Here is a 27,628-nt window from a genome sequence, read left to right as displayed (position 1 = left end):
GTGCTAAAGAGAAAAAACTTACAGGACTCTAAAATCGATAACAGGTAAAAAAGGACTGTCTTGCATGATAAGTGAATCTGATTTCATCAAGGTTAGCTTCTTCAACAAAAAGATGAAAAGGAATCCAGCCCAATCCATTTGACTATTCTTTGTCAAAGGATGCTCTAGTATCTTGATTTTAGCTTCTTCCTTTCATTTTATCTTGCTGCCTCAGCTCCTGAATGTCACACCAATAAATAGTTCAGAGTAGAAAGAAATAACTAAATTAATTTGATGTTTTATTTTTTAGATAATAGTTTTTATTAATAATTTTTTAGCTCACATAGGTGAATAGTGATAGCCTCCCATGGGCTAAATATCAAAGAACCTTTCGTGTCTCCTGTCCCTTTTCCTTGTCTTGTCTCTCCAGTGTAGAGACAAACTGTCACCATCCAGGCAAGGCAAAAGATTGTGGAGTTTGGTGGGACAGTGTGCTTGAACTCGACATAATGGCAGTGGCATAGACTGAGGAGTACTTAAATCTTCTGAATGAATTTATGACATGAAGGAAAATATATGAAGGTGGGGATCTGAGCAGTTATGACTACCCATCTGCACTCCCTGAGACCATCTAGAATATAAGCAAACTTCCTTTTACAAATTCTGAACTTTAATATACTGGTAAAATCAGAGGAGTGGAAGTCATCCACTGAAAATGCTACCTAAAATGTTATCATCTCAGATTATAAGATTATTATATTTTAAAAGGATATGAATGCCTTTCCTGTATATCAGGGTAGGTTTATGTTAATAAAACTGTTAAGGACAGCTGCTCTGTATGTAAGTGGAAGGCGTTTACATAGATGTAACTGAAAATTCTTATTTAGACATGTCTGCTACAGGAAATGCTTGTGGAATTCTCATTTAAGTCCTCTGCACACAGAATTTGACTTGTTTAAATAAAAATGCAGACCCACATTGGCTTAAGCCAGTCCAATTTATCTTGTGTACAATTTGAATAATTGTAAAAATGTGTTGTAGTGGTGTAGGTTTTTTTAGCCATAAAAATAATATTTCTAAGTATATAAGACTACCATATCTAAAGGTATCAAAAAGCTCTACTGGTCCTGCTAAACAAGTTTAAACAAACTTGTTGGATGTCCACAGATTCTATAAAAACATTAACCATGTGCAGATTCAGTTCAGAAACTTAGCTGTCAGGTTGATTTTAGGAATACTGTCACTCTCAAAATCAAGGAAGAGAGACACTTGCAGAGAACCGTTAATCCCAAGGGAAATTGCACCCTTAGTTTAGACATCTCAGGTGCCTCACATAACGTGACTTAAATTCAGGTTTCACCACACTTGCTGTTTGGTTACATCTGCAGACAGGAACGTAACTCCATTCCATGACTCCCTTGGCCTAAACTAACTGACACTGCTTAAAGCTGCATTTAAACTCACATTTGAATTGCTTTAGGTTTATTAACTCTGTGGTCTTCACACTGCAGAAACACGCTGGGTCAAGTGAGTACGTGTAGTCCTTTGTCCTTCCGTAACTGCAGAAGTGTGCCTGCACACAGACAGCTTCTTCCTCAGCGCACTGGGAGCATTCCCCCAGCAGTCTGCTATGCTGTACCACAGGCAGCCATGGGATATGCTCAGATGTCCCGCTGATTTATGTAGTAAAGCTCAATACTAGAGAGGACTCTGAAGAAGGCTTGCCAGCTTTGTCATTTGCAACTAGGCTGGTCAAATTTGGCATTCAGACGTAGGTCCTGATTGTAAGAAATACTTCTGTGAGGATGATAAATCCTGTGTGAAGACAAATATATGCCTGATGCAAGCCCTGGTTTTTATTATGTATTCTACTTGCAGGCATTCTACGTTTGAGTAGTCTTTTTTTGTGGTTTTGGTTTTTTTTTTAATTATTTTTTCCTCTTGTCAACAGGCTTAATTTATTCAGTTTCAGTCATTTTTGCTGATTTTATTCTCCAGGATCCAAATCCTCTGTTGAAGTAAATTTTAAAGCTCCCTGAAGATCAGTGAAGTATGTGTAATCTATGTACAGTTCCTTAAAGAAATAACTTCTCTTCTAAGTTCTGGGAAATGGAACCACATTGCAGTAGGAGGGACAAGCTTAATGCTGCTGAGGAATGTCTGAGCAAGTCAGACCTAAAATGGTTTGTAAGGTCTTTGGACTTTTTTTTTTTTTTTTTCAAATAAAATACTGGCCTTATAGTTTTAATACATGAACCAAAGTTAACATCTTCCCAAATAGGTTTGAAGGCATGTCAAGCTATAATTATTCATACTGAAATGATCTGGATGAACAGAATTTTATTACACAAAATCTTACATTTTCAGGGAAAGTGTCTTGCCCCTCAAGCACGAGCAGGCCCCAAGTTTGTATTCTTATCTGACTACAGCCAGATAACATCTTGTCAATGTAGTTACCTTTGGTTAAAATTTGTATTTTTGGCTTAAGGTCATCTTCCTACTGTAAGTTTTATGATTAAGTACATTCTTTACTATGTATCTAAGTCAGATACTACTGCTCTAATAATTATAGATTATATCTGGTGATTTAGACATGAACTCTAAATGCATTTGAATAATTTTACATGTGAAAATATAGCCTCACTAAATAGTTGCAGGATGCCACTTCAAATTGTTAGAACGTAGTTGGTTCCAGCACTAATATTTGGTTCCAGCACAATTAGTCGATGAATAATTGGCAAGTTTAATTTAAGTACTCAATTAAAATGACCAACAGGATATATCTGGATTCCACTTATCCAAAAAGGGAAGAAACCAGAGCATTTCCTAGCTATTCCACGCTTCGTCAAAATGGCACATTCATGCTAAATTGCTTGGCTTTGCTCCAAAATTAAATTCATCCATCGTGTCCAAACCACATTTGACATGCCAAAAATAAACAATTTAGAGATGGATGCAAATGTTACTCTCGATACACTACACAGCTACATTTGTTTTAAGAACCTTCAATTTATTTAAATGCCGGCTTTCCTAGGAGCTAATGTTTGATTTTTTGCATTCCTAGTAAACAGGAAAATTTATTTGAATTGCAGTGCATAAAAATACAAATAGACACACAAACAGAGTCTGATAGATTCTTCCTTTCAACTGTCATTTTCTATCAGTGCACAAATTTCTTTGCTCCAAAAAATACATATATAGACAGGGCGATGTAGGATGTTGACTTCCAATATGCATAGGTCAGTAGGCTGTTTTAGAGGTCATGTAACAGCTAGGTTTGGGTTTGTTGGGTTCTTTTGCATGTACTCAGTCTCACTTCTAGCTGCAGCCTTTAGATGCTATTGAACTCAGAGTTCTCTTACATCTGAGATCATGACTAGATAACTCTAGGCAGACATCAGTACATAAGTCTGTAAAATTACTGACTTAAAATGTAATGTTGGTTAAATCCTGAGAATATTTACTCCCAGATAAAAAGCAAATAAAGTATGTGGATGCAGAGATATAGATTGCATATACACTTAATTTGACTTTCCAGATTATAATGCCTATTTATTCAGCAGTAAATATGAATAAAATACTTGTAATTTTATTATTTCATTTTTATGTTGCTTGACAGTATTGAAATTGAGCATTAAAATAACATAATGGTAGATCGCTCTACATGAACTCAGAATTCTGGATGTGTTAATGTAATTGTAGCTACTATGTGGATAAAACTGATGGTTGCATATGTCAGTTAGTCTTACATATGCAAATTTATAGAAGTTACTCTCGAAAATTGGAAACTATTCATTACCAGACCTAAAAGTGGTTTATTTTTCATTGTAGTATTCTGTTTTTTAAATAAAATTTGGGCGATTTAGCTGGAGAGAAAGGACACAACAGTAGGAGACACTGACTAATACTGAGACTTGTAAATTCTTAGACATATTTGTTACAATTTAAAAATGGGACTTTAACTGACGTTTCTTGGACTATCTATGTTTTGTCTTCCTCAAGTTCAAAAAACCAAGCATAGAATATTCACCCTTTTGATCTAAAATAAAGTTGCCCTTTAACCCTGAAGGTCTTATGCAGCCTAGTCTATTTGTAGGGTCTTAAACTCTGCTGATGCTCTTCTTTTGCTATTCACCTTCCTTTTTCTAGTATTTCCATTATATAAATTAAAATATTTCACTGCTTTGTAGATGTTCTCAGAGTGCATGTAGACTTTTAGCATATTCATACGAAAGTATTGGGCAAACACTGTAATTTTGAGCACAGCTGCCTAAAAACTGGCTTTCATTTTTTCATTGCGTGTAATGACTTTTAAAGACATATGGGTACTTAGACTAAAACAAGCCAGATGATGTGCTTTGACTTGGTTTGTAAAATCGCCTTTCAGCTTTTCTCATCCCTAATCAGCTGTTTGACCATGTACTTTTTTCTTGTACAAATGAAAGCCATCAAAAGGCACATATTTCCTGTGTTACAGGTAGGATGAATTCCATATGAAAGAAAGAAGACAAAGAAAAACAGTGGTAAGCGTTCCGAATTTTTTCTTCGTTGTGTATTTTTGTGGTTCATGAAACAATAGAAAATGTGGCAAGCTGTTTGTAATGTGGCAGTATGGTTGTATACATGCATTTATATATCCATAGGAAAACAAAGCAATGTATGCCTTTTAATAGATTAAGGACATATGTATTTTGATACTTAATGTTACTATTTTTTTCTCTAAGCCTGGACTGGACTGATGTTTTACTGAATTCTAAAGATGCAGTAGTATTTATTTTTTTAGTAACTTTACTGAATTTTTCTACTAACACCTTAAAAAGTAGTGTATGTACAGAAATGTATTTTCCTTGAATGGTAATTAATACTTTAAAAATCATATGATATAGCTGTTGACATGACTGCAACTGGTAAATACAAGCTATATTTCAAGACATTGATTTATTTACTTTGACATGTATATATTTTAGATTAAAATGCCATTATTAACAATACAGAAAATATTAGCACTTAAAAAATAGACCAGGTAGCACTAAACGTTAAGAATGATACCACTCTACAATAAATTTTGGAGTTTGGGATTATCAGTGGCATTGGAATTGGAGATAAAATACGGACCTATGTTTTTGGTTGCTGTAGTATTACATTTGTTACTATTTGGTTATTTTAAGATGCTATAAAATGTCAAATAGTGGAGAAAATGTCTACGCTAAGACAACTAATATCGCAAAAGTATAGTGGTAAGTATTATCTCCGCATCTTTTTGCCAGTTATTTTGACCCCTTTACTGAAAATCTGAGTGCTTCCTAAGTATTCAGAAAAAGATGTAGCAGTTCGTGTTTTTTCCTCTTTTCTTCTCCTATAGAAGAAATGAAGTGACATCCAGCTTTTTTGCTGCTTAGGAGTGCTTAGCATGTGTGCACATGCATACAAGTAATTCTTTTTTGATGTAATTTTTGCCAAAGTTCCCTCCATTTGAGTGACATTTTTGCCCCATTTACATCTGTGTTAAAATTCCATTAACTTCCCCAAGGCTAGGTTTCCACCTGTTTTGTCTATGTTCATTATAGTTCAGTCTAATGTATTTAAAAGCATTTACATTTTAATCGCTTCAGTGAAATGCAGTTGTCATGCCCGGCAAATCTTGCAGAGGGCAGAAGGGATCATCTGGCAAGGAACAATCCCACATAAGGGTTTATACAATGGAGTAGAAATATTAAGCTTTACATTCAGTGTGAAATGGCATGGTAAGGGTTGTTTCAAATAAATCTCCTTTTAAAAAAATTGTTTTCAAGTAGAATACTGCTGCTTTTAAAGAGTTTTGTCAAAGCTTGCAGCTTCATTCCTGTATATGTGTTGTCATAAGCAACACAAGTTAAAAATGTGGGTCTAACGAGATGGAGACAAATCTGTTGGCAACACACAGACAAGAGTGAATTATGCTACTTGGCTGGTTTGGAGATGTAGTCGTGCCAAAAAAGAAACAAAAGTTGAAAGTGAGTGTCGTCAATAAAGAAAAATTTTCTACAAAAGGTAAATCTGTCTCTTTGCCCCAAAGTTCTCTCACCTTTTCCGCTGTGTCTTGCCCGGAGCTGCAGTTGTTACAGAAGTTGTTCAGGAGAGCAGTTCACCTCTGGTGTGGGAGATGGAACATGCTCTGCACATCTGTGCTAAGTATGATTTCGAACTTAAATTTCTGTTGTTGTCTTGGTGTATTTGCCTTGGCTCTTGCCTGGATCCAGGTCTAATCCTGTCTTCGGTGTGCAAGTAAGTGCTTTAGCTGAACTCTGAGATAGCTGAAAAACTGTTTAACTGCGAAGATAACACAGGATATTGTCTTATTTGCTGTGGTTGCTTCAGCTCATATCACCATTTTTTCCAGTGTTTCCCTGGTACAAAGGAGACAAGATGGTGTATAGACAATGTTTTCTCTGGAGTGTACCAGTAACTGTAAGGTGAACAAGAGCACAGGTGACTGGGATTCCTAAGATGTTTATGATAATAGATGTTTTGCCAGTTGGTTTTTTGGTTTGTAAACAGTAAGGTTTTCCTTGTTCCTAATTTTCATGTCACTAGACGTTCAAGACTGTATTCATTAATGTAAACAGTGTTGTCTATAAATACGTATGGTGGCAGTCCCTAATGTTGAGGTCCTCAACTAGAAGAAACCTGTGTAATTCCTTTAATTTATGTGAACTGGCATAATCCAGTTTAGTTGAAGATCTGGGCCAGAGTATGGGAAGCATATATGTTAGCCAGGGAAAGTTGTAGTAGTTTCGAATTCTTACTGTTTGCATATGGATGTGGAGTGTTTTGAAGTTGATGTAGTCTAAATAAGGTGTTTTTAATTTTCTATTTGGAGTGTTGAAATCTCAGTAAGTGGAACAACATCCTTGGTTTGGGGAGTTATGTTTCATTATTGTCTCATAGGAAATGAAGACCCAGTTTGGATATGGACTTTTGAGCAATACTGAAACTCCAAGGGACAGAAATACTTGTTCAAAGAATTAATTGACTCTATGTGCAAAGTGTTAGGCAATTAAAATGTTTAGCTAATTCAGAACTTGTATTCATTGAAATTACTAAGACTGTATATTCTTGTAACACAGCTGAATCCAGATATTTAGACCATGTAAAATGAAGCAAACCAAATAGATTTTAAGAATTTTGTTGCTTGAAAGAGCAGTAAGAAATGCAGTTCTGTTCAAATCAAAACTGATAATGCCTTTCACTAGGAACAGAGCTTTTATAAAGGGTCTTTCAACTGAGGATCTCACAACTCTGCCTGAAACACTGAATTAGGGCTCAACACTGAAGCTTTTATCAAATGAACTGTCTGAAGGGGAAGGGAGTGCTCTGATAATCTGTCAGCTGTGGGACTGGGCTCTTGCACCTCACCCTATGAGGGAAGGCAGCTTTACTTTCTGTAATTTACGAATGAGCGAGTGAGAAGTGTGACTTGCCTGAAGTTACACCACAAGCCTGTGGTGAAGTTGTGGAATAAAACACCCTAGCAGACGTGTACGTAAGCTGCAATTTCATCTTTCTCTTGTGATTCTAAGTTGGGAAGAACAACAACTGTTTTGAAATTTAAACCAGAAAGATAGTCGTGTCTTTCCATGTGATTTGTTAGTTATCCTGGCTAGTTATCTTGGTTGAAATGAGGAAACGCTTTTCACAATTGGTGAGGGGTGAGGGTGGTTGGTGCAAAAACCTAACTCTACACATTTTCTGACCTGAAGACCAGTTGGTCTAAATTGACGTTAAGCTGATAGGTTTTCATATAATAGTCACCGCTTTCCTCCCCGCGCCCCCCCCCCCCCCCCCCCCCCCCCATCAGGATGCTCCTACTAGAGAAAGATAAAATGTTTTGGATATATATAAATGAGATAATGTTTAATTAAAGCCCTACTTTCTCTGTCTTCTGTGTATCTATTTCTAGTCTTTTTACTTTTCTACGTCCTTCTGTCTGGTTTACATCTTTAAAATGCAATATGGAAAACTGCCACAAGCACACTTGGAGAACCTGAGAAAAGTGCGGTTTCACACATTCAAAAGAGAGCCAGTGGCAATCTCACCATTTCATCACAGACAGATGATACTACAAGAACCTTCAGGTTTGTAAATGGTAAATTTGAAAAGGCAAAACAAATGTCAGTAATCTGCTGTGCTTTGCAGCATTGGTGCCATAATTAGGTGCACTCTCTTCGTTACTTGGGTGGCTGATTTTTAAATTTATGATAAAGTATATAAAATTAATGATGTGTGCTTACACTTAAGTGATAAAAGCTAGTTTCTGCCCATGTGCTAATGTACATAATTGGTTCTTGACAACTAGAAACGAGATATTCTTTCATCCATGCATTCATACTCTGGCAGTTTAATTTATGGAACAGATTATTTTGAGGGGGTGGGGTGGAAGGAGAAAAAACCCCATTTCTTAGATTGTTACTGGACTTGGGATATACAAGTATGATTATGTAAAATCTGTGTCTGGGTGGCTGTTTGTCCTTTCCTGCAGAGTATTCTGTGCTCACTGAGTGGGAGGGTCACACTGTGTGAGACTAATAAGGACAGAGCTGCATCCCCCTCTACCACTCTTTGGAGGCTCACTCTTGCAACTCCTCGGCAATACAGCAGCTCTGCACGGGCATTTTTAGTGCTTCTGGGGGACGTACTAAAATAAAAATTAAAGGTAAGCAACTCATAATTTGTACTCAATTGTCTAAACGCCTCAAATGCACACACACCCCACAATATTACTGGTTTGTTTTGTCGTATTTTTTGGGGGGTGGGTGGGGGGTGGGTTTTGTGCTGTTCGGGGTTTTTTGTTTGTTTATTGAGGGGTGAGGTTTGTGGGGTGGTTTGTTGTTGGGGTGGGTTTTTTTTCCAAAAATTGCCATTTAAGTTTATCACTGATGTTCCCATATTAACTATGTCCTATATAAACGTACACAGTAAGACTTTAATGTACTGTAATCAGTCTACGCTATAGGCATCTGCTGTTGGTTGTGTAAATATTGTATATGTTTGCGAGTGACTATAGGTACATGATAATGAAGACAGCCCTACAAAATCTGCAATAATTTACAAAACTGATTAGACTGTTGCAAATTGCCACAATGTTGGTCATGCTTATGAATTGTATGCATATATTTACACATGAAAATCTACCTAGTAGCGCGTGTCGTTCTAATTAGCAGGCGTACCGCGCGGGCTACATCCAGCCGGTGGAACCCCGCGCGGGAGCGGCGGCACGGGTGGGATGCGCGGCACATGCCCTGCGGCGAGGGGACCCGCGCGCTTCGGCAGCTCCTGGGCAAATGCCGGGGGTGTGGAGCGGGGGGCGCCGGTCCCCGGCAGGCTGGCGCCGGCGCTGCGGAACCCGACCCGGAGCCGCCGCGCCGCGGGCCGGCAGCGCCCGCGCCCCGCGGCCCCCTCACCTGTCCGCCCCTGCAGGTGCCGCGGCGCTGCCCCGCGGCCGGCCGGCCCCTCGCGGCGTCCCGGCGGCAGAGGGCCCCCTCGCTCCCGGCGGCCGTCCGGCACCGCTCGCAGGCGCCGCTGGCCCGAGCGGGCTCCCGGCCCCGCTCCGCCCCGGGGCTGTGGAGGAAGCGGCCCTCGCTCCACTCGCCGGGGGCCGCCCGCTGCCGGCGCCGCAGGCAGGTTCCGGAGGGACGGGGGGGGACGGGGGTGCCCGGGCCGGCGCCTCGCTGCTCCGCGCCGCCCTTGCCGCCGGCCCGCCGTTACACCGTGCCTCCGGCAAACGCCGCTCGGTCCGGGAGCAGCCACGCTGCCCGTCCAGCTGCGGGGGCTCGGGGCGGTGCGAGGGCGCAGCCTCCCGCAGCAGCCGGCGGGAGGTGACCCACGCCCGGAGGTGCGGCAGCCGCGAGGGGGTGGCGGTGGCGGTGACTGAATTGGCAAGAGTCCTTCAGAAAATGAGACCTCTGGAGTGGCAGCTCTAGTGAATTACTGATGCCTGCTCGTCAGGCAGGTGCAGGAAATTAAATGATAATGTTATTTGAACGTGTGTTCACTTTGCTGCTGTTGGGGAGGCTGGAAAAGTTAATGATGGTGTAGTTGCTGTCAGTACATGTGACTGACAGAATAGCTGTGATAATGAATCAGGCGCCGTGCAAAAATAATTACAAGAATTGTGGTTTAGGTGTGTGATTTGTTTGTCTTACAGAAAATGTGATTAGAAAAAAATATTTGTCTTTTCTGTGTTTCATTAAATTCAAGCGTATCTGTACATTGCAGTCAGCTTAGAAGAAAAGTGGATACTGTCTTTAGAGGACAGAAGACACGTTGTTGAAGCCAGACTTCAATCTTTTCTGAAAATTAAGCTGTAAACTAATACAGGCTGCTCTAGGCACTCGTGTGTTTCGCAAGGCAGAGAAATAACGTATTTTGGATTCTTTTGCACTTAAAGGATTGCATGTTGTCCTTCTTCAATTTGAAGACAACTTCGGCAGTCACTGGCAGTGTTGTGACACTGGTTCAGCTAATATATTTAAAATTGAAAACCTGGGAGAGAAAGAAACTTAGTCATTACTGGAGAGATGAAAATTTAGTGCTTTTACAACTAATGTCTGTCAGTTAATAGTTCTGAGTTTCATAAAGATGTAAAGGAGTATATTGGTCATTTACTTCTAAATTTACGCAAGTGTCTTTCTGTAGCTCCTTACAACAGATAAATGATACACTGTGTGTGTGACTAGCGACTTCCTCTTTTCCTGCCAGATCAGAAATTCTTGTTTGTCATTTTCTGATGGGGTGAGGGGAAAAGAATAAGAAGAGATTGTTCTGAATATGATTATTTTCTGTTTCAGATTTGTAACTGATTGTTCACATGTGTCCAGGGGGAGATGAAGTACGTTGGATCCTACATAGCTTGGCTTTGTATGGCACTCTGCCGCCTCCTTCCTGTTTCTACTTCTGTGGCTGTCAGTGACCAGACAGGTACTTCCATTTTTCTTGACTATCACAGACCAAAGGCATAAATCTCAGTACTGAACAAATAATGACAGTACATGGAAAATAAGCAGTATGAGCAGGTAAAATTATAAAAGACTGTTAAAAATATCTTTTTTTCCAAAAAGTCTTAAGTTCGAAGCAGTTTCAAAGCAGCCTTTCTTTTTCCTGTTCTTGGAAGGTTCATGTTTGGAAGCCCTTGTAGTTCCTAGGAGTTTTGTTTTGTACTTTTCAATTTGCCATACAAAACAAGATTCTAAATCAGAGCTTGCAAAACTTCAGTGAACAAGATCACCTGGCTTTATTAGAGCAGATCAGTGATCACATTGACCTAAACAACCTAATGCTCACGTTAACCTCATCTAAACTTAATCCCCAGACCAGGGCGTTCATTTCAGAGATGCAGAGTTAGACAAAACCTTGTGCCTAAGACAGAGGAAAGGTATAAAGTGATATTGTTTAACTTAAAAGCTGTTGCCCATCTTCTGCATATTTGTTCATCCTTCTGTTTTCTTCTTTCTCTTACTGTCCACATGTTTTCTAGCTCTCTCACTTAAACTCTCCATTGACACTCCAGAATGTGGTAAATTCTGTCTTAATGGCACATCACATATGCTTGTAGAATAAGGAATTGATCAGTTTTCTAGAATTGTTCAGCCTCAGCACATACCTCAACTTTCTAAAATTTTCCTACAGAATCTTTTTATTAGCAAGGAGAACGTGCTTGTTGCTATTTAAATGGAAGTAAAAAGAGTTCTCTTTTATTTTATTTTTTAGAAAATGAAATTTATTTTTGGTAATGTTGTTTTTCCAGAAACCTGATGAAAGATAATAGAAGCTATACATATACAACCATTTTGAATCTCTGTAACACATTTGAGACTCAGGTCCAAGAAATTTAAAAAGTCAATGACTAGAATATTGACCATTTTACTACTCCTAGGTACAATATTTAACAAATAGTAAGTATAATGTGTGAACTCTAAGGTAAGAATAATGTGTTGCGAAGAGGCTGGTTTTAAGTCTAAGACTTTTTTGCCTTACATTTTTAAGGCAGCAAGGCTAAGTGCCCTGCTGATGAATTACTCTTAACCCCCGTGAGAGAGTGAGCCTACGTCATTCTCTTCAGCTGTCTGAATGAAGCAAAATAGGTAGTCTCCTCTGTCTTTGCGAGCTGGTGGATTGTAGAAGGGAAGTTTTAAAAGTGCTAGAAGGGTGTGAGTGCAGAAGTTGCCTAATAATAAAAATTAATAAATGGAAACTCGAAAATTTTTAAAACAAAATGCCAGGAAGCATTGTCTCTTTACTTTTTTCTTTCTTGCTCCCCTGCACCACCACCCCCCCCCCCCCCCCCGCCCCCCAAATAAATGATGTCTTAGTAAAAGGTGGACCAGTCATAGATGTGACAGATACACCATTTGTTAGCAGTTCAGTGTATCTGAACTGTATATTCTGTTAGAAGTTTGGGGCTAGACAGCCAGCAGGTAAGTTGCAGTTTTCCTTAACCTGATTGCCACAAATGGATCAAATATGGGTCAAATTGAACCGCTGGGAAGAAGAGGAGAGATTGAGCCTCTCCTGAGAATAACTGATGGTGTGCAATTGAGAGAGGCTTCTGCTGTTTGAGGTGATACAGGCAGATGGTGAGGAATAACAAGTAGATAGCTGCCAGCTTGAGCAGCTCTGCCGACAGCAGGGAATAGGCTCAGAGTGAAGGCTCAGGTTGATAACAGGAAAGAGTCTCTTCTAGAGACCAAAGGGATGGTTACTGTCCAAAAAAGACATACGAGTGACAGACCAGAAAGTGGGAGCTGAGACAGAATGGACCCTGTGACGGTGCAGCAGTAAGGGGTACAGGTGTGTCTGTGAGCCTCTTGTTAATCTACCCTGTTCAGCTGAACTGAGTACTCCGTTTTGCAAAACTGTCTCATTCTAGTTTGATAATTTGTATACAGATTAATCTGTTACAAATTGGAAATGTGGAAATTACTCACTTCAAGAAGAGAGAAATATCTAACCTCTATTTTTTTTTTCCTTCTTTCTTTCTTTCATTAACTGACTTTTTTGGGTCTTTGTTCTCTCCCGTCTTTCCCATGTACCGGTTCTGTTTGGATCAGCATCTGTCCTTCAGGATCTGCCTAAGCAATCCTTTTGGTTTTCTTCCTTCAACAACATATGGTTAGCATTTATTTCTCACTCTGCTAATATGAAAGCTTTTCCAGCAAAGCCCATTTAGATAGAATCTTGGATTATTGCGTTTACATCCTGAAATTTCTCACCTGATCCACTTGAGTCTAAAGGAATGGCCTTCAAACACAGGGAAAAGTATAAATTAAAGTTAATCTGAAGGGGGCGGATGTGGGGGAAGAAGTGTGTTAGGGGAAGGAAATCTCTTGTGCAAGAGAAAGGATTAACTTCTGTGCATATGTAGGGGAGAGCTTTCTGAGCTGGTATTCTGAGTATACTTTGGGGCTTATTCATTGCGTCAATATTGTCATAAATAAATAACAGTATTGGGGAAAAAATGTCAGTGACACAGTATGCCAGATCATCTTAGAGCAGTCCTCCTTAGGCTCTGAACATGTGCCAGCAACAGTTTGATTCACATCAAAGATTTCTTTCAGTTCTCTCTTGTCCAGAAATTTTGATATCCTTAATTGTTCATCAGAAGGAAGCGTTTATTTCTAATGACAGAATATAGCAAATCTGAGGGAGAGGGTTCAGGAGTTCTCCACAATCATGTTTTTGATCTGATGTCAAGAATATTTTCTTCATGTTGTCAACTTTTTTATTATTATTATTATTAATATAATTATTGCTGGGAACATTTGGTTTCGCAGCATGGACATGAGCTCTTTCTGTAGTGACACGTGAAGTTCGAATGTGATCATTCCTGAATGCTTCATTTTAAGAATATTAATACTTTGTCTCATTCCCACATCATTGCTGCTTTTTCAACTTTCTTTTACAATTAGTGTTTTTCAAAGTCACTTGCTAACCCATGAAAAATGTAGTGTAAACACAGTCCTGGGACTGTCAGGCATGGTGAATTTCCATTGCCTTTTGACATGGAATGTGTTTTGAAAGTATTGGCTCGAGATCATAATTTTAGATAAGCATTTTATACCCAAATACAGTGAGTGGTTTCAAATATGCAAATCAGTTTACCTTTTTGGTTTTCATGTTTTAAGTACAGCTAGACACTTCTCAAAGTCAAGATAGTGGCTCCACAGTAACTCACATATACAGTGTATTCATATTCTTAATATTGTGAATATTTAAGGTTGGACCCACAAACTATTGTAGCCATTGCGGTGTTTAAGTGACCTCTCCACCCTTGGATTCCTTAACTTGTAGTTAAATACTAAGTCATCTTAAGCAGTGAATAAGGAGCTTTAGTTATCCATAAGAATGTGGTTCATGAAAACCTGCACACTGTGGAAAGCCACTTCATCTGGTAAGAGAGATCCCAGGCCACAAAGGAGGATTTTCTCAGCTACATACATTCTCCCAGTGTGAAGCCCATTGTTTTTTATGGAATGGTACAGAAAGAAAAAAGCATCAACTCCTACACCCAAGATATTCACCTGTAATATCGTAGAATAGTTTGTGTTGGAAGGGACCTTTAAAGAACATCTAGTCTAACCCTCCTGCAATGAGCAGGGATACCTTCAGCTAAATCAGGTTGCTCAGAGCCCTGTCCACCCTGACCTTGGATATTTCCAGGGATGGAGCACCTACCATCTCTCTGGGCAACCTGTTCCAAGTGTTTCACCACCCATATTGTAAAAAAATTTCTTCCTTATATGTAGTCTAAATTTGTTCTCTTTTAGTTTAAAACCATTACCCCTCATCCTATGGCTATAGGCCCTACTAAAACATTTGTCCCCATCTTTCTTATAAGCCCCCTTTAAGCACTGAAAGGCTGCAATAAGGTGTCTCTGGAGCCTTCTCTTCTCCAGGCTGAACAACCCCAACTCTCTTAGCCTTTCTTCATAGAAGTGTTCCATCCTTCTGATCATTTTGGTGGCCCTCCTCTGGACCCACTTCAACAGGTTCATGTCTGTCTTGTAGTGAGGACTTCAGACCTGGATGCAGCACTCCAGGGGGGGCTCATGAGAGCAGAATAGAGGAGGAAGAATCATGTCTCTCAACCTGCTGGCCTGCTTCTTTTGATTTAGCCCAGGATATGGTTGGCTTTCTGGGCTGCGAGTACACATTGACAGCTCATGCCCAGCTTTTCATCCACCAATACCCCCAAGTTCCTTCTCCTCAGAGCTGCTTTCAATTCCCTTCATCCCTCAGCCTGGTGTTGCCCTGATCCATGTGCAGGACCTTGCATTTGATCTTCTTGAACCTCATGAGGTTCACTTGGGCCCACTTCAAGCTTGTCAAGGCCATTCTGGGTGGCATCCCATCCCTCCATTGTGTAAACTGCACCACTCAGCTTGGTGTCACCTGCAAACTTGCTGAGGGTGCACTTGATCCCGCTGTGTCATTGATGAAGATGTTAACCTGGTCCCGATACAGACCCCTGAGGGACACCACTCATCACTTATCTCCATCTGGATATTGAGTCATTGACCGAAGGACAGTGCCTTTGGATGTGACCATCCAACCAATTCCTTGTCTACCAAACAGTCTACCCATCAAATCCATGTCTCTCCAATTTAGAGAGAAAGATATGTTGTGGGGGATGGTGTCAAAGGCCCAACAGAAGTCCATATAGATGACATCTGTAGCTCTTCCCTTGCCCACTCCATTGTAGAAGTCCGCTAGGCTGGTCAGGCCAGACTTGCCCTTGGTGAAGCCATGCTGGCTGTCTTGAATAATATGAAGTAATCTTTTTTACCACTTACTCTTCGTTATGGGAGAATCCAGTTCTCCGGGGTCTAGGCTGAGCATCCTAATACTTGAACTCCATTGGTATGGATTTCTTAATCCTGCCTGCCAAAGCTGTTATTTCCATAACCATCTAAATAGTTGCCAGACTTGGAGTTGACTTCTTTCCTATATCAGAAAAGTCGTAGATTCAGTCTCATTCATTCCTCTTTCCACACTTGTCTTAAGACAAGTACATTGTAGTGTATTATGATGTGGCTTGCAGAGTAAAAAAGGAAAACAAAACAGTCACATCTTACTTTCTGGTACTGTTATACATGCTACAGGAATGTAGGAAATCTGAATACTTTATTTGAAAGCATGCCAGCTGAGTCTGTTTATCTTCATTGCAAATACATTTGAGGTGGCCTCATTGGATGGTGTTGCTGACACTTGCGGGTATGCCACAAACTCCAAAGAGATTCCCTATGTCTACATATTTATGAAGCCTGATCCAGAAAGAGCGTGAGACAAATCCTAGCTAATACAGGTTTCTGCCTGAAGCTTGAGTCTGACATCAGATGTGGGTATGTGTTAGGTGGGGCTTTGCTGTTTGACCACGTTCTTTTGACCAGTCATGCTTACTTGATGGAAATTTTGGTGCCCTTGCAATGTGCGTGGCAGTGGTGTTAGATGGCAGCTGAAAATTTCACCTGAACATAAAGTCTAATTGGAAAGTAGCATATAGGTACTTGTAAATTGAATCTAGCTGTTACTGGGGGATCTGGAGGAGCCAGGAGTGCTTATTGGAAGCTACAGTTCCCAGTCAGGAAGTGCACACAAGAGATGTCTGTAAGAGAGACTGAAGCATGCACCAAAGTCTCCTCTGTCCTCATTTGCACGGAAAGGAAAACTGGGCATGGGGCCTAGATGGAAGCTGCAGTGTGTTTCAACAGGTGCCCTGATCATTCCAGGAATTCAGAACATGCCATTGCATGTTGCAGCAGATACATCTAAAAGCAATGCCTATATATATATATATCTCTTTGTATAATGCTATTAGAAAACAAAAATATTCTTACTAGCATCTTATTGGAGAGAAAGAAGATCAGTGGTCTGCGATACATCTGCTTGATCTGCGTAAATATATATTTCTGAAACTATTAGGTTGATTTTACAGTAATTAGCTCCTATGTAGAACTCACTGATTTCTAAAGATTAAGGTCTGCAATTTGTCCTATGGATAGGTGATCTCATTAATTTATAGGTGTGTTCACTTGAGCTTTGACATCACCATTTTAATATGAGTAATTGACTTCAGTCCAGAAAGACCCAGTTTTATCACATGCAGAGCTATCTTGCGTATAATGTAAGCTTGTTCTTTTTACTGCTTGATTACTTTTATAGTTATGTATTTTAACAGGGCAGGTAGGTACATGGTTTCCATGCCTGGACTAGTGGTAAGGGTTTGTCTTGTTCTTTTTCTTCCCTGAGTGTCTTCTCGTAGAACTTCTAATTCAGCTACCCACAGGATGAATGGGTAAACTGTCTGTTTTAGGCCAAAGAAAATCTAAAGATCTGCCAGCAGTACTAAAAATCTTGGGAAAGGCTAACTTTCTGACTGTACAAACTGTAATTATAGAAAAAAAATTCATCAATCTATACCAATGAAAGTTGTCAGTCTTGGTATGGAGAAGTTTTGCTTTTAATATTTTAAAGTTTTGCCTTAGCTCTCTGGTAAAAAGAATAACATTGGGCTAAAGGAGTGCATCAGCAGCATGAGATAGAGTAAGATTCATAGTAACCCTTTCAGTTCTTCTGGGGATATAGGATACAATTAAATAAATAACACTTAAATGGCCTGTCTGTGCTGTGACTATTACACCACAGATAAAAATAGGTCCACGGTCCATTCTGTGGCATGTGAGGAATTGTTGCTATCATCTGGATAACACAGAAATTAAGGCTTGAGTCTTTATTTGGACTTGAAAGACAGTGGCTGTGGGGAATAAGTTAAAACTCTCTAGTCGTTAGTCACTCAACCCTCATGTAAGTTAATGCTGAAAACAAAAGCACAGTCGTGTCTCAGGTTCGCTAGAGATTACTACACTAGTTTGAGGTAAAATCAGATACGAGTAATATCTGGCTTCTCTTATGGTAAGTACTGCAAAGCAATTTAACCAAAAAGGGAATCTCCTTAGTAATCTTATAGATAAAGAGATAAACATATTTTAAAAACCTTGGTCAGAAAACACAGATTTAAGAAAAATGTTTGTCAATGTATGGGTGACATGCTTTTGTATCTTCAGCCCTAGCAGGCTTCCTTTACACAAAGATACTTCTTAAACCTATACTTGTGTAAATCTACCATAACCACATTCATTGTTTTAAAGTGGCTATAGATAAAAGTCTATGGTTTGACAATCTGTATAAGCAATTGAAGGCTGAGGTTTGTAGATTAGAGGGTATCTAAGGTGAGCCTGTTTCTGTCCCCATAGTGTGTGTGTATATGTATCAAATAGTGTATTGAAATTGCTTTGAAATTTCTATGTGAGTATGTAATCCCACTGAATGCTTTTCACGCTACATAAAACTCCATGCAAACCAGAAACAGCAAAATATTTAGTTTCGTTTTCAGAGATTTCAACATCAATATTCCTTACAGTTCTGTCTTTTCTGGGGAAGGGGAATTTACGGTGTTTTTAATGCATATGTTTCATCTCCTTTGTCATGAAGCTTTATATCTGTCTGTATAGGTAAATGCATGTACATACACATATTTATGCACAAGTCTGAAGGAAAGAGAGAACACGTTCTTTTAGACCCTTAGAAATATATTAATTTTTGAGTGATGTTACTTGTAATTGTAGATTGCAATTAGAACTTAATGAATCGAAAAAAACATCTTCTACCTGGTCTGTTCTTTCGTTAACCATGTTGTCAGGAGGTGTCTTTATATCCGAATTATGTAATTTAGTTTCACTGGTTATTTCTGCCTAGCAATTCTTAATCCAGATCAAATACAGTGACACATTTAATAGAATTTAAGACTTCTGAAGAATAATATGTTTTCTACATTGCTACAGAATGAATGACAAATTCCACATGCTTTGAGATTACAAGTATAGCTATTTTGAATGCCAACTTTCAGTCTGGATGCTCTTGGAAATCTTTAAATATAGATGATTTCCACATTAGTGGTAGGTCATTCCTCCTTACTTCTTTCATTGAACTGACAGTTCAGAAAGCCCCTCGACCTTCACTGTTCAGCAGCTTCAGATATGGCCATCGTTTTAGTTGCATCAGCTCAAAAAGCAGGTCTGTGCTTGATAAACGTATGGGACAAATCATGCTTGTCATCTTCCACTTGATAGTTTTATTAGCATTCAGTGGAGCTATTTGCAAAGTTTCCTAAAGAATGAGCCATATTTCTGACCCATGTACAAGTGACGTTCATCTGTATTTGCTTCTTAAAAGTATGTATTCCTCTGTGTATATATTTTTTTTAAAAAAAAAGGACTTTATGCAAGTAAGATACTGCATATTGATAATATAGTGTTTAATCTAAATGTTCAGTTACATTTAACCTTAGAATTTACCATTCCACATTCTAGAACATTCTGCTTGTTTACCTAAATACTCTGGATCAGACTTAATCCCCTGTAAAACTGCTTAATTTTCAACCTTTTTTTTTTCTAAAATACAAGTATTGCTTACATTATTTGTTATATGATTATATCCTTCTTAATTCACATTTTGAAATTACTGTTCACCGAAGTAACAATAGATAATTGTCATGGTAATCAAGCGTTTATGCTTGATTCATTAATGGGGGAAAAGGTATTTTCTGATAATATACCCAGAAATACCAAAAAAACTTGAAATAGATGCTATTGCTTTATAGAGTATTGTAGATGGAAAGAGCTTGGTAAGAATTTGGTGTTTTTCATCTGTTTATATTGTTCATGTGAACTTTAATCAGAGAAAGCTGAATTAAAACGTGATAAAATTTGTATCTGCTTGTATTAGTGTAGTATGAAATCTGAAATATCATTGCTCTTATTTAGATTTTTGTAATTTGGTTTATTTCTGGTTTTTATATTCTGAAAGAAACAAAAATAATTATTCCTGTTAATATTGCTATCACTGTCATAATAGTTTGTTCCAGGTCATTCTTGTTTTATAGAATTTTATGACAGATACTAAACTGTATTCTCTTGAAGGTGCTGTGTGTCCTTTAATGAGTACAGTTGCCCGTCATCTCAAACACATCAACAGAGACAGTCTTGGTGTTTCAGGTAAATGACTATGCTAATATGGATATCTAAAATAACTGGCTAGTAGTGGATGTAATCATGGTCTGACTGATGCTGGCTTTAAAACTGAAAGGACAGTACAGAATGCCACCCCCATGCTCCAAAAGCTGCTGTTGTTTTTAGGAAGGTGGGGTTAAAATCAGAATGTCTTGGTTTTGGAAAGTATTCATTCAGGTTCTGCAGTCACACGCATTTCCACTGTTTTTCCTAAACATCCTTTGTTCTTATTAGTTCAGATGATAAAAGGAAATAATGAAAGCATTTCTCAGGTTGCAAGTCATCTACTTGAGTGAATATTGCACTGATAGTTTCTCGGTTGATAAAATTAATATTGGAAGTTTCTCTGACTTGAAGCATTGGTTTTCAAAATAGCTTGTCAGTCTGTACTCCACAAAGTCACCAAGCATGCTAAAAGTCAATTTTTACCTCTGTTTTTCAAATTCCATTAAACAAAGAAAATCATTGTATTGTATTTTACAGGGTTTGATCTGGCAGAAAGCTTTTCTTTGAGGCAAACATCTTGCGGAGGGGAAAAAAACTGTTTTAAACTGGGAAGCGCACCTCTTGTCAGAGACACAAAGTAAGTAAGGTACTCCTGTCATCCAAAGTCTTTAAAAGAAAGAGCTCAGACTAAATGCTACTGACGAACTGAAACACTGAGCAGTGTATCCAAAGGATACCACAGAAAGGCAAGTATGTCTGTTTTCAGACATTTTCATCTGTAACAGTTTTTAGTTCAGGAAGCATTTTGATTCAGGTGTGTTTTTTTTCTTCTGGAATCTGGAAGCATCTAGGTAGAAAGTTAATTGTGAATATCTTTTTCTTAAACCATGAATCTGCTACTGAAAACTCTACTGTTTATACATAAATACTGATAAAATAAAGGAAACAACTTTTATGATACGACAAGAAGCTTTATACTGATCTTCCCTCAGTGAAATTGGCTGTCCTCCCGTTACTGATGGCAGCATTAAAAAGAGAGTGAGTCACAGTTTCCTCAGACACTATATTTTCATGATTTTTGTTTGTTTGTTTCTGGTGGAATTGGCATCTTGCCTTTGAGCAGCAACAGAATAGTGGGTACTCTGTGTAGAGGTGAAGCTAGGCAGCACCCTAGTGCGACATAGGGTGGGATGAAAGGCAGAGACTGCATGAAAAATCAAAAAGAATGTGAAAGAGAGTAAGGCGTAATGGGATTGGATGGATTTAAGTTTGCACAGGAACAAGGAAATGGCAAGAAGTGGTTAGGAATGTAGTTTCAAGTTCCCCGTGCTTAGTGGAGAGAGGATCTTCTCAGAGCTTCTTGGTTGAGATGTGCTCAGAGTCATGAGACTGTCATTTCTGTACAGTGTGTTCCTGTGATGACAAGGGAAGCAACTGTATTCCTGTGTCTTCAGGTTGAGTATTCTCTGTTGCAAGAGGACGGGCTCCAGCTTGCCTGGGAAAAAAAAAATACACCTGCCCTTGGACTTCCCCTTTGCTTGGATCATGGGCAGAGCAAAGAGGGGCTGTGGGTAGCATGAGGCCAGGGGAGAGGGAGAAGAGAGGAGCTGGAAGCACTCAGTCACAACACAAAGTGATCTCTGGGAGAGGAGAATGATTAAAGAAATAGGACCTAAATAGTCTAGATTACTAGATAGATTATAAATTTCTCTGAGGTATTCAATATTGTAAATACTAAATATTTATGCTTGTGTAGTTCTGCAAAGTTAAAGAAAGTAATCACTGGTTTTAAATACCTTGGACGTTAGCTATTGAAAAAAAAAAATGACCAGATGAAATTACTTGACACAGTGCTCTATTTTTATTAGTTTCTTCCCAGTATTATCAAGATCATCTTATGAAAAGGAACAGGTAAAAGTTAGGTACCACCCATACATGTCTTTACTAAAAATATTTTGAAAGTTTGTCAGTAAGAAAACCTTTTCTAAAACTCATTATTAATTTTACAGATTTTTTTTCCAGTGGACGGTAATTTAAGGGAAACGTGAGACTATAAAGGATTGGAAAATCAAGGCAATAACAAAAAATGTGGGGCAATTTTACTTTAGGAATTAGGAATGAAGTAGTGCTTTGAGTGCAGCTAAATGCATATTGCAAGCTGACTTTATTCTGAAACTAAGAAAATCAATGGCAAAAATGGAGTGAGAGGAGCTAGAAATTGGAAAAGGGTGAGTTATTTAAAATTCCTACTACTTTCAGGGAAGATTCATGGTTTGAAAGGATTGATTTCTAAGAATCCAGTGTTTTTGAAAGCTGATGTTGAGGTTGGAAAATGTAAAGCTTTTTTCCTAGCTTTTATTAGTAGGCCTGAATACTAATGTCTGTGTTTTATTTTCTTCTTTTAAAAAGTTTATTAGTGAAGGCAGTGAAAATGAGGAAATAGCATCATGGCTGGTAGCTGTGGCTTAGCAAAGCCTCAGCTCTTAGCGGTTGCAAGGAAAATATTCGAGAAAGACTTAATTATTGGTTTCTAAATTTCCATATGGAGTGAGAGAGAAATCTAACAGTATTTTGGATATTTTTCTGTATTTTATTTTTTCAGCTTTTTGGAGGGAGGATGGCTCCTTGAGACAAAAGCGGCTAGTTTTTCTTCATTTTCCGTGTAACTTGGGTGGGGGATAAAGAATTTTGGTGAAGGGTAAACCTGGAAGGCAGGTGGTTTGGCTTTAAAAGTCTCTTGCTTCTCATGTTCCTCTCCCTCCCTGTTGTTTTTTTCTGTGTATTCTCATTAAATAAAAACTAAGGAGAAAATCTTTCCAGTTTCCTCTAAAAATATGCATATGTAATGAATTAAAACTTTATCTGGATGAAGCAACTGGGATGATTATTAATAAAATGCAAAACAGTGCTAATGTATGAGTAGTTAGGCTGAAAACTGGTATCACGTTACCAATGTTAAGAAGGTACAAGATAAGCTTTTCTGTCAGATTGCTGTGGAAGTGAATAGCACCTCTTACATACATCTTCCTGAACAAAGTAAGGATTAAAAGTACTTTCAATAACATTTCAGCGTTGCAGTATTTCTGTTAAATCCTAGTTCTTTATAACAATAGTCTTGCTTATGCTTTTTTAACCTTTCTTCACAGGGAAATGCATGTTATAACTAAGAATAGAATTTAAATTTTTATTCAATGTTGAATATCAATAGCTTTCTGTTGTCAGACAAGATTTTTTAAAATTATTTATTGAAAGTATTTTTGATACTCTTCTGAACTTCTGAGTTGTTTTTTAAAAATAAGGGCAGAGGGCAGTCAGGAGCACAAACTCAGGTTTGGCATGATAGGATTACAATGAAGGATACTCAGGGACTCAGATATCTGTTGTCATAACCTTATAATTTTCTTTATCTCAGTTATCAGTGTACAATGTCTTGTAACGTATTATTTTTATTTAAGCCTCATTCTCTTCCATTATGTCAGATTGTGTGGTTCCAGACCCCTTGCATTATTAGATGCACAGAGGTTTTGGGGATCATTCTGCCTCAGAAAATATTTTAGTAGACATGGTGTGCAGTAAGCAGCAGAACAGTGTTTGTTATCCATCCTGCAGGAAACTGAGAGTATCTGATTAAGCTGACTAGCAACTATCAAGTAACTTGGCACATCTCCTCTTGCATTTCATTCATTCAGTTGTAGTGTGGTTAATAGAAAGCTATGCTGTGCCATTTTTCTTGTGTGATGCCATTTTGGTTTTTTTTCAATGGACTTGGCATAGTGTTGCACCTATTTATATGTTGTAAATAATTTACAATGCAGTGTCAGCTTGGGAAATCGATTATGTCTACTTATGTTGCATCTTAGTTATATCTTCCTCTTTTTTTTTTTGTGAAGGAGTTCTGTACATATTTTGTCTTTGATAAGAAAGAGATAGCTTTTCTTATGCTCCATGCAAATGTCTATTAAATATTAATTTAATTATAATAATATTTTCAGGATTAAAGAGTGATTTTTCAAGTAAAATACTGGGAGTTACTTATTGCAGCTCTTATGTGGACATTAGTAAGTTGTTTCTGAGTAAAGCAGTATAATTGAGCCTTTGAATCCTAAAGGAATTCACAGTAAAATACTGTTATGCAGACAATCTAGGTATATAGTCATCATAATAGTAATTTTATAATGTAATTTTATTTCAATAAATAGATTATAGAGTCATATTTTGTTCTCTATAGTTTAACATGTACTGCCTATGCAGTGTATTCCAGTTCATCTGAGAACTTTCTGACAAAAGCAGCACAGGGCTCTGTGCTGACAGCAACTCCTCAGATCTGCCAGCAGTAATCCCTGCTTGTGGACATGAGGCCTTTTAGACTAATCTTTATTCTTTAGTTGCCTTAGTGTAAATAGCATTATGATAAAATAATTTCACTGTCCTTCTCTAAAGATGCATCAGATATCAGTTGTTCCTCATTCTCGCTTTTCTGGGTTGCTAGTGGGCCATTTTTTTTCTCCTTTGAAAGCACCAATAAAGGAGATAATAAGTTGATTTTGGCTGAGTTTCAGAATGTTTTGGAAATGGATGTTTATGATTAGCAAATCTTCATGGCGCAGTCATGGCTTTCTTATTTTGTAGTTTGGCTTGACAAACCATACTAATTTACTGAGGAGATGATCGTATCTAGCTGTTAAATGATCTCAGCATTACAGCAGTTGGGAGTACTCACAATTTTTTTAGGAATTCTTCCCCTTTTTGGTGTAAGATACTGTAAAAGAGCTTGGATTTTGACTGTATTTGAACTACTGAGCTCCATCAGCAACGCTGTCACTCACTACTGCCAGAAGAGCTGTGGCTGTGACTTGGGCCGTATTTCAGAGAAAGTGTTTCACCTCCTTGTGATGTCTAGTTATTGGATGCAGAAATACTGTTCCCACTTCAGTCAGTAGGTTCCAGGTTTTAGGATTCTTTCTATTAAGAACAGAAATCAATGACGAAAGAATATTTGTGCGGGTTTTTTTTTTGTTTTGTTTTTAATATTAACCTTTTCAATTGCAAAAAATGTATAGGGAATTGCATTTCCTACAGCACAGCTGGCATCAAGAGAAGCAGTTTCTGTGCTCACCATTTGAAGCCTTTTCATAGATAGCACTTTTCTCCTCAAAGGCACCTATCTCTGGGTGGCTTTGCAACCATTTACTTTGTCATATGTTCTCTGGCTGTATCAGTTAAGACTTCTTTCTTCACCAAAATAATAAATACAGAGTTCCTTGCATGTGACTTCAGCTGTCAGTGAATGTTCACATAGGTGTTATTTTTGATTAGTTTGGCACATGGCATGTATTTTGGGCAGCGGAGTCAGGTTGAACAGTCTTCTTGAGAAATATTGTTAAGACACATATTAAGAAGTGGTGAACCTATTTCTTAAATACAGTATAGAATGGATAGATGTGTCAATCATGAGTTCCTGAAAGATTTCATTGAAAACTTAAAACATCTACTGAAAATGGCTATGAGGTGGCACCACTGTTTGGAGGCAGTAATTAGTTATGCTAACCAACCTTTATCTGTGCCTACACAAAATCCTGCTAGCCTTTGGTCTATTAAAGTATTAGATGTGTTTGTAAGAAACCACCTCTCCCCTCCTATATTGTGTATTTATTTGAGGTCATTTGAGCTGTTGGAGCCAACAATGCTAAGACTGAAATGTCTGGTATTTTGGTTGCAGGGTATTTTCAAGAAAAGGGCCTTGTCTCTGGAATTTGTTTCCTGAGTGTGGGAGCTCAAATCTAGTGCAAATCCTGATGCTTTCTTCAGGTCTTTCAAAGTAGTAGATCAGAAGCTGCAGAGATACAGCCTTTCTTTTTTTTTTTATTCTGGTTGAAAGGTACTAAAACTGTGTACTTTGTGTTTATTTCCAGAAACTTGAAAACTTAGTGCATTTTATAAATTAAAAAGAAAGATAATACAGAGATCACTGTTGAAAGAACAAATTGGAGTTATACCTACCATGTAAATACCAATTAATTCATTTTATAACTAAGGAGAAAACTGGAACCTCTTACCATGAAAAATGCTAGGGCAATGCTTCTTCTGAAGAATGAACATGTGAATGTATTTTTTCTGCATATTTGGGTTTGTTTATACCTGACAATTTACAAGAAATACACCAAGGTCTTTTTAAAAAAAATAAAATTCAGACAACGGATTTTAATTGTTGCATTGGGTTTGATTTATCCTCTAGCTTAACATACATTTTACTACGTGGAAAGAATTGGGAAAGCAAGAGTAATGACAGAGAGGTGGCCGAGGGAAGAGTATATATAAAAATGTATGGTACTTACATTGAAAGCAGACTGGGAGGGAACAGAGAGCAGAAAAACTGTTTTAATTATGCCACTGACTGTAGCAAATCTGAATTGTTTGCCCTGTAGTGTATTCCCAGACAGTAGAGCACTTAGTGTGGCAGCATGGTGCTAGCTGAATTGGTTAAAATGTTGGATCATTTCCTTCTTTCCCCAGCAATGTTGTTCTTTCTGTAAAGCACTTGCAGATAAAGGGAAGGAGCTTTTGGGAAGATGTGTACTTTAAGAGCACTGGCCCACAGTGAGAGTGAGCTGGAGACCAGCAGTGTGTGTGTAGATCCCCTGTGTACTTCATGGTTCAGGATGACACTTAAGGCAGGCAATAAGCAAATCACAGAAGCACTGGATGATCAAATAGTAAAGGCAGTTCACTCTCCTTACTTAAAAAGCTTTCCTTAATTTGAAAAACATGTATTTCTTTTCAGATTAGTGTTATTTTTTTCCTGCTGTCTTTGTTTTAAAGGAGAAATCTGTCCAGCCAAAATTGTTATTTGGAAGAAAATAAAATTAGGAGTTCACAGCACTCCCCTCCAGCTCTCAGCCTCATCTCACTTTCTCCACATCATCATCAGCCTGTCTGGTCAGCAAGGCTGGTGGCTGATCCCTGTGGCTGTGTTGATCTCCAGTAATCACAGTGGGGAAAGGGGGAAGAACATTCTTCTGGGGCAGGAGACAGCCTGCTGTTAGCTAAAACAAACACTGAAATTGCATCTTCAGTTTATGGTTTAACCTGCCTTGTGGAAAACAACTCTATTGTTCTGATTAAACCAACAGCATCTGCAACATCTAAGCAATTTTCACTTTTGCTGCTGTATACTCCTATATATAACTCCTTTTTATTTTCATCCAATATGGATACCAAAAGTCTTTTTCAGTTTTCTTATTGTATAAGATAACAAAACTTAAAACATAAACTGTTGTAGAGACTTTAATTGCTAGACAAAGTTATTGTGTTATTAGACTTCCAGATTCAGCACAAGTGATTTCCCTGGGTGCTTCCATATGGCCCTTGTTCAAAAATTTGGACAGATTCTGCCATAGGTGGTTCAGTTTACCAGTGTGTTAGATGAAGAGAGCCTTAAGTGATGCCAGACTGTGGGGAACTTTCACGAGAGTTTATATGTGTCTTACTCCCTGCCAAGCATGCTGACTTTTAAAATTTTGTAATGCTGTCTTGTTTTTTCCTGGCCATCTTTTTTGGATAAAAAGACCCCCAAAAGTTGAGTACAAGATAGTACTATAAAT

General features: G+C 38.3%; 1 protein-coding gene across 4 annotated transcripts in view; it reads left to right on the top strand.

The window, feature by feature from the left end:
- Window positions 1-8,520: 8,520 nt before the first annotated feature.
- Window positions 8,521-27,628, top strand: part of COL19A1 (collagen type XIX alpha 1 chain) — a 203,154-nt gene continuing 184,046 nt past the window's right edge. For 3 of the 4 annotated variants that reach the window (XM_056343496.1, XM_056343495.1, XM_056343497.1), the window contains exons 1-4: window positions 8,521-8,671; window positions 10,806-10,935; window positions 19,992-20,066; window positions 20,565-20,664. In XM_056343496.1, coding sequence (XP_056199471.1) covers window positions 10,842-10,935; window positions 19,992-20,066; window positions 20,565-20,664 — 269 coding nt within the window. In that variant the 5' untranslated portion in view covers window positions 8,521-8,671; window positions 10,806-10,841. Of the gene's footprint in view, window positions 8,672-10,805; window positions 10,936-19,991; window positions 20,067-20,564; window positions 20,665-27,628 lie in introns of those variants that run through there. The other variant, XM_056343499.1, reaches the window with a different exon arrangement.

The sequence above is a fragment of the Falco biarmicus genome, chromosome 6, assembly GCF_023638135.1.
Source record: "Falco biarmicus isolate bFalBia1 chromosome 6, bFalBia1.pri, whole genome shotgun sequence".
Lineage (NCBI taxonomy): Eukaryota > Metazoa > Chordata > Aves > Falconiformes > Falconidae > Falco > Falco biarmicus.
This window is presented reverse-complemented; position numbering and strand designations above follow the sequence as displayed.